The 7724-nt window shown below is 28.5% G+C and overlaps 1 protein-coding gene across 1 annotated transcript; it reads right to left on the bottom strand.

The window, feature by feature from the left end:
• Window positions 1-2875: 2875 nt before the first annotated feature.
• On the bottom strand, window positions 2876-5659 carry LOC103577120 (odorant receptor 83a-like). The gene is made up of 6 exons (XM_008557625.1): window positions 5598-5659; window positions 5063-5352; window positions 4383-5005; window positions 3501-3605; window positions 3012-3170; window positions 2876-2935 (listed from the first exon to the last, which is right to left on the bottom strand). Exons 1-6 carry the CDS (start codon window positions 5657-5659, stop codon window positions 2876-2878), a joined length of 1299 nt encoding a protein of 432 aa, XP_008555847.1.
• Window positions 5660-7724: the final 2065 nt, after the last annotated feature.

Below are 7724 nucleotides of genomic sequence, written 5' to 3'. Positions count from 1 at the left end.
TTATTCATATACTCGCAGGTTCACTGGATTTACTAATACCTTCATTATTTAATGACCGATAAATTAAGTCATTGTTTTTATAACGTTATTTATAGTCTTATTTACTTTGATTTTTAATTGATTACTTTTTTGACTACTGTTTGTTTGTTTTATTTAATTTTTTTTTTTTAGAATCATTCCATATACATATGAAGATAGTCAATAAATTATTTTCTGATTTATCGATTTATTTTTTTTGGTGTTAATTTTTTATGCCGGATACGTAAATATATATGAGTTATTTTTTATTGATATGTTAATTTGTTTATTTAATTTTTATCCAGTTATTTTGATAAATTTTCTCCTTGATTATTTTTTGTTAAATTTATATTTTTTAGAATTATATTATTAATTAGATATTAAATAATTGATCTATTAAAATTTAAAGTAAATTCTTTTTTATTGAATTTTAATTTGAATATAAAATAAAAAATTTTTAAATATTAATTAGAGTCATATGGGACACATGTGCGCAGTGAGTAAGTGTGCGCAAACTCATGCATTTCAGTCCGAAATAAATGGGTTTGCGCACACTTGCCCCACGTGACTTTAACGTACTGAAATGAGTACCTTGAATTCAAAATCGATGAACTGTCATAAGTATTGAAAATTCAAAATTAATGCATTGGGTTTTAAATCGATACATTAAATTTTAAATCGATAAATCAAAAAAGATTGAACGATAAAAATTCGAGTAGAGTTTTAGGTCAATATTTTAAATTTATTGAGATCAATTTCTTAAAATCAATAACCCAAATTTCAAATCTACATGAAATTAAATAAATTTCTCAATTTTAAATTAATTTTCGAATTAATCAATCGATACATCAAATCTTATATGATTAATTATAAATTGATTAAACGAAATTCGAAAAGAATTTCCGTAATTAAATTTTTCAAAATATATTTTCAAAGTCGTTATAATAATAAATAAGTTTTTTTTTTTTTTTTTTTTTTTTTTTTTTTTTTTTTTCAAAGTGAATTATATCCTCAATGTTAAAGGTAACGTGTCATATATCCATGACAAATTGACTATGACTTGTGATTATCCAAGGTATAAAGATTATCCGTACATCAGTAGAGTTAAATAACAACAATAGTAATGACGGCAATAAAGTAAAAATACCACAAAGACGTAGATTGGACTTAGTGGTAGCATAAATAACGTATTAAGGGAAAAGTACTTATGATATTGTATATGTATACGTACATGTAACTGAAGCTACAGTTACATATCTGCTATAGCCAACATGTGGCAAAGCTACTAATACCCTACACCACCTGACTTACTAGGAAGTCAAGTATAGTCCTAAGTCATAGCACAGCCATAGTCATACTTGTCATGGCTGAAGAACTTTATTCATCACATTACGAACCACCTGTACCCACTGAGATTTTAACCATCATTAATCACTTTAGTGAATTCTTATTATTCAAAAGTATAAATACTTCTCTGATTGTTATATTTTATTATTCTTAAAATTACAACAATTAGTTATAATCTATGATTACATGCATAGTCGAATATTACTTTCGGAAATAGTTACTTTCAATACATATGTGCGGACGTAGGAATTCCAACAGGCGAATTGACCATTTTTCCAGAAGACTTTTCTGAATCTTACAGAAATCCTAGAGACATTATCTTTCTTTACTTTTATGTCCACCATTTTTCCAGAATACTTCTCTGAATCCTAAATATATCCTAGACAAATCCTAGAAAAAACTTGGAGAAATTTTTTTCCTTTACTTTTATGTGTTTGCGTTATTATAGAAGACTTCTCTGAATTCTAGACAAATCCTAGAGACATTATCTTTCTTTACTTTTGTGCGCTATCATTTTTCCAGAAGACTTCTCTGAATTCTGGAGATATCCTACACGGAAAAAAAAGTAGGCGCTGCAACAGGATTTTTGTCCTGTCGTTCCCACAAGACGTGTCCTGTCGCTGCAATGGGAAAATCCTGTTCCATTGACAAGACAAAATCCTGTTGCAGCGCCTATTTTTTTTTCGTGCAACGGAGAAAAAGTTACGGGCGACTCTTCGAAAAATACATTGATAGTGTCATCTTCATTTATCTTCATTTATCCTTATGTGTACCAGTTTTTAAAAAATACATTCTTCTGAGGACTTTTTAGGGTTTCTTCTACTAGAAGACATCATAATAAATAAAAAACGTTAGTATTGTGCCGAGTTATTCCTAACAGGGAAAAAGTTACGGGCCGCTCTTCGAAAATATACCTGGGATATAAAGTAAATTGCTCTTATATCGCACGAATTTAAACTCAAGTCGAGATAAATAATGGACGAACGAAAAATGGAATGGAATTCTGTAAAAACAATAGATGTATATAGATGTTATAAAAAAATTTATAAACTCTAATACAGAAGCTCGTGTAAACAATGTTGCAGCAATAGCGCAATATCGGAAAATAATTTCTATAATATAATGAACATATATTATATTAGCATTGAAAGAGGCTTTTAATGCTGTCCATTTTTCATAAAAAATCTTTCAAATCTGAACTCATGAATAAAACTTTTTTGCATACAGAGGAAAGGGGGAAGGGTAGAACGTATGCTCAAATTTTTTTATAAAAGTTAGACGATAACATGCGGAATAAAAAAAAAATTTTATCATTACTCAAGGTAAAGTTTTATTAATAAGTCGGAAAAAAATAAAATTTTTATTACTATGTAGTGTAAAACTACTTAAACTACGGATATGGTAAATAATTACGGTACATATCTCATTTCCATCGCCGATCAGTTATTACCGTCACCAAAAACATATTTTTAATATATTGTTGTATTCTAACTATATTGTATTGAATGCACTACTCGTCATCAGAAACAGTAGTCAGTAATACGAATACAGAGTACGAGGTCTTTAAAATCTAAATAAGAAAATTTATATATTTATAGTGTAACGTTATTTTGATTTACGAAAGTAATAGTAAATATTTGAGTTACTGAAAGAAATGTCTCCATAGATAAAATAAAAAGACCACCGGCCCGTACTTCCAATGGCTGCATTGTTCTAATCATTGCAGTTGTAACAAGATTTCTAATACCACTGTCGAATTTATCTTCCCAACCAGACATCCATTGACTTATCGTTAAATCATTTGCCTGTATAGAGTTTTTATGATTTTCAAATTTAAACATTTATAATTATCGTAATTTTTTATCTGACCATGGACTGAATAATCGATTGGAATAGTATATTATACACCTAGAGAGGAAAGTAGGATGTTTAAATTCGCGTCTATCATACGCTCAGCTTGGAATCTTTTACTTCTCTCCCTAGGTGCGTAATATACTAATATTGTACTTTAGAGTAAGCAAAATTTTTTTTGAAGCTGTCATGCATTTCTTAACAAAAATGCTGATAAAAATGACATTAATTATTTAAATTTAATTTTAAATTTAAAAGTTTTGTTTACACTTTATAGTATTTACCTGAAACTTAAGTTCATTGCCAAATCCACACCAATACAATAACTGAACAAATCCAGCTACAAGATATAATACAGATCTTATCAATCTTTGATTGTCATGAGGAAACTAAGCCAATAAAATAGATAAAAAATCTGAGTTATGTATTTTTGTTTCCGACATGCGTTGAAAGTATCTATTTTTAAAAAATTTTAGTGGCTTTAGAAGTATTTTGTTGGTATTTAAAAAAATCATTAAACATATATATTTTTTTTGGAGTAAATTGAGTGGGTGCCAAGAGTCAGAAAAAGGTAAAAAAAAAAAATCAATCGCTGAATGAACAAGCGTACGAAAAATAATAAACTTTTAACGCCACCGAAAATTTTTTACACGCTGAAAAAAAAATGCTAACTATCACCATCTTGCAGTAGTGAATGATTACCATTTGTATGTGATCATTATCATGCTTTTATGTTAACTACTCGTTTCTCGTAGAGTAATAATTACTATTGCCGATAGTATTAATTACCATGTAGATAGTAGTATTTCTTATGTATGAAAAATTTTTCAATTTTGCATCCTAAGATAGTAATGATTACCATCACGGACAAGAATAGTTACCATCTCCGATAGTAATAGTTACCATCTAGATAGTAATATTTCTTATACCTAAAAAATTTATAAATTTTTCATTCTCAGATAGTAATGATTATCATCTCAGATAAGAATGCTTACCATCTCCGGTAGGAAAAGCTAACATAAAAAAATGAGAATCATTAAAATGTAAAGATGGGAATAGTTATTTTGTTAAGATGGGAAGTATTGCCATTTTTTTTCAGCGTGTAGCGAACAGAAATAGATCGAGGTTTATTTATAAACGGTAGATAAATTAATAAATATATGTACCATAAATGCAAGATAGCCATTTAAACACATCAGAAAAGTACTGACTCCAAGTTGTATCAAAAGACTAATTGTGAAAATATCATTTAAATCATAAATTATTTTAATCAATCTTTGGTGATGTCTTATGCAAGTTCTGAATCGCCAATTGAAGCAATCATTTATATTATTCAGTTCTTTTTCTTCAAACACTATGAAATTATGTATTTCGGTGTCTTCGTCATCAACTTTGAGTATATTAAAATTTTTAATTTTGTTGTAAGTATTTTTCGTGACATTAAATGACGCAATAGGCACTTTATCACTGTTGCAATTTTGATAGTTTGATGATAATACTTTGAGTTGCACAATTGTCCATCTCATCAGTCCCCAACTGAGATATTCCAATGCCACAATAGTTACAAGACCGAATGATATATTGTAAGCTTGAATAAAAAATGCAATTTTATGCATTAATGGTTTCGTTACGTCGAATGGAAAAATCGCTCTCACTGGTAGCCCGCCTCTAGTTAATGGCAAGAGTACAATTAGGCCTACTCCCAATACAGTTACGACATATATCAATAAAAAGAAATCAAGAGTTTCAAAAAATATGTACTGTTTTATAATTGTCAGTACTCCCAAATCTAAAATTTGAATATGAAATAATAGACTATTGATAAAAACTATAAAAATTTTATTACCGCATGATTTTTGAAGTACGTCCACTGAATTGTGAACATCATTTATAATTTTCATATAAATATTGTTCAGGAGATGAAATTCGTAAGCTTTAAAACAGACCGTAAATGATCCAGCAAGAAAACATCCGTCATCAGCTACAATAATTAAATCATTATAATTCACCACTATATCTGCGAAAAGTGTCAGAAAGTGAAAAATTAAAATTGTCGGATTAAATATTTTGCCAAATAAATTCATTAATTTGTGATAGATAGATGCGGATGAATCGAATTCCCAAATTCCGCAAAATCTGTAAATCAAATAATCATCAATATTTTTTTTATTTTTCCATTGCAAGTTATATAAATTTTTCAGAATCACTGGCTATTATTTTAATGAACGCATTGTTATATTACTTTAAAAAATTTTTCTATTTTCTGGTTATAAGTTACATCGGACGCTCTACTCACTCTTACGTCAATTTCATTTTTTCTTGTAATTAAGAGTATAGACAGAAATATAACTTATAACCAGAGTCTACTGTATATATTTTACCTGATACAATGAATACATTTATCTAAGTATTTTCGGTGAGTTTCGATCGGTCTCTTTATCATGACTACCAGTCGAAAATGTATTTTATTTCTATTCTTCTAAATCGTGGAAAAAACTAATGCTGAATATACAATAGCAATTTACTAAATTGTTGCAATTTTTTTAAGTACCATGTAAGCTTTTTTATTCTTCGAACTAACTTTCTTTAATATTGAAAACGATTGTTACAAATAGCATATAAATATTTAATGGGGGTAATTTCCGATAGACACTTTGTTGCAAGCGGTGTATTATAGTGCCGAAAAAGAACGAAGGGGTGTACGATAATTTTCCTATAGACTTTCTCCAGTTGATGTTTGATAGTCGAAGTCATCGTATTGCAAAATATCGATTTCTTCTATATATATTCTATCGTCAGAACAATACAATACAATATGTATACGTGTAGAGCAAATAATAGCAAGACTTGCAGTTTTAGCTCTCTGTTTTTGTTCTCTACTCGGGTCACAAGGGAATTTTTGGAAAGTTTTAAGTCACTAAACATGTTTGTTTTCATTTTTCATAATATTTCAGTCCTATAAAAAAAATGAGATTTTTAAAATTAAAAGATTTATTTCAATAAATCTTGGCATAGTAAAAATTTTCATAACTTGAAAAAATGAAATATCTTTGTGTATAAAACGTTTATCAGAGCTTTTTTTTGTTTAACGACGATGACACTCAAGTAAAATAATTTAAAATACTAAAAAAAATATTTCCATTTTTTATTTCGATATTTATTCCGTTGCGTCCTGATTTATCCTACAATTTTTTATTTTTATCAGCACCCCATTTTTTTTGTATGCACTTAATTGTCTTTTCATACTAATAAAATCATTGAATTCATGAAACAATTCCACTCTTCTTCATCTTCTGATGTTGATCACTGCTTTGAATTAATTAGCAAACTTAATCTCTCGTTTACATATCGAGAGTACTTTGACGCAATCTCGCACCTTCTATATAAATTTACAAAAGATATGATGTTGCATCAGAGTACTCTCGATATAGACACCTCAATTTTTTTCAACTCTTTACATAAATTTTGAAAATACTTTAGTAAAAACATTATTAGTTACTTATCAGTTATCACTTAGAGTTTATCTCTACACCTTCTTCTCATCCTTTTTATTCTCTCTCCATATTTTCTTTTTCATCTCGTTTTAAATCAACACACGTGTAGCTGACTAATCAAATTTTCTCTCACCGTGAATATTGACACATATTTTTACTCTTTTTATAGCATTCCCATTTCCCATTCGGTCATCCACTGGTTTGTCGTTTGAAAATTTGTCTAAGACAGTAACAGTAATATTAATAATTATAAATCAAGTGCAAATCTGTCGATAACTTTCACCAGAACTTCTGCGGTGTCAATGATTCATTAAAGAAATTTCGTTGTAGTTTTTGAATAAATCTAGTTATGAAAATATTATAATGAAAGCAATAAAATGGTAGTCGTGATAATGAATGTGCTGAAGATGTTTTATTATAAACATATAAAAGACAATAATTTAACAATTGACATCAATGATTATATATGAATTTATATATTTTCTTGTTGGCACGTAAGTCGAGCATAGGGTGGAAGTACTATTTGTGGCTACTGCTCCATTTTTGGACATTTAATAGTTTATTTTAATTAATGAAAAAGTATCAAATAAAATTTCCATCTTAATAGTGGGATAAAAATATTTTTGAACGCATTTTAAAAATAAATTATGCCTCTTATAAATTATTTTATTTAAATTTTTCAAGTGTCCAAAACTGGCCAAAAACGGCACGTCTACCCTATATCTCTATTGAAACTGATAATGTCTGTGTAATTTGATATTACCATGACTTGGGATATTTTTGTATTATTAAATTTGTGCATCATGACGTTTATTTATTATATTTATGGTTATAAATAAGTACTATACTATTTTACCCTGATAGAAATTTAAATTAGGCATCTGGACAGACATCAGAATGTTCAGCAATACCCGGATAGCGGGCATTCGGTCAAATTTCAAACCGGGTTGTAATGTTTTTTCGGTTTTTCTAGTTATTCGTAAGCCCGTTCAAGCATCAGCTATGCTCTAACTG

This window comes from Microplitis demolitor, chromosome 5, assembly GCF_026212275.2.
Source record: "Microplitis demolitor isolate Queensland-Clemson2020A chromosome 5, iyMicDemo2.1a, whole genome shotgun sequence".
Lineage (NCBI taxonomy): Eukaryota > Metazoa > Arthropoda > Insecta > Hymenoptera > Braconidae > Microplitis > Microplitis demolitor.
The sequence above is the reverse complement of the archived record's forward strand: the minus strand, read 5'-3'. Positions and strand labels throughout refer to the sequence as shown.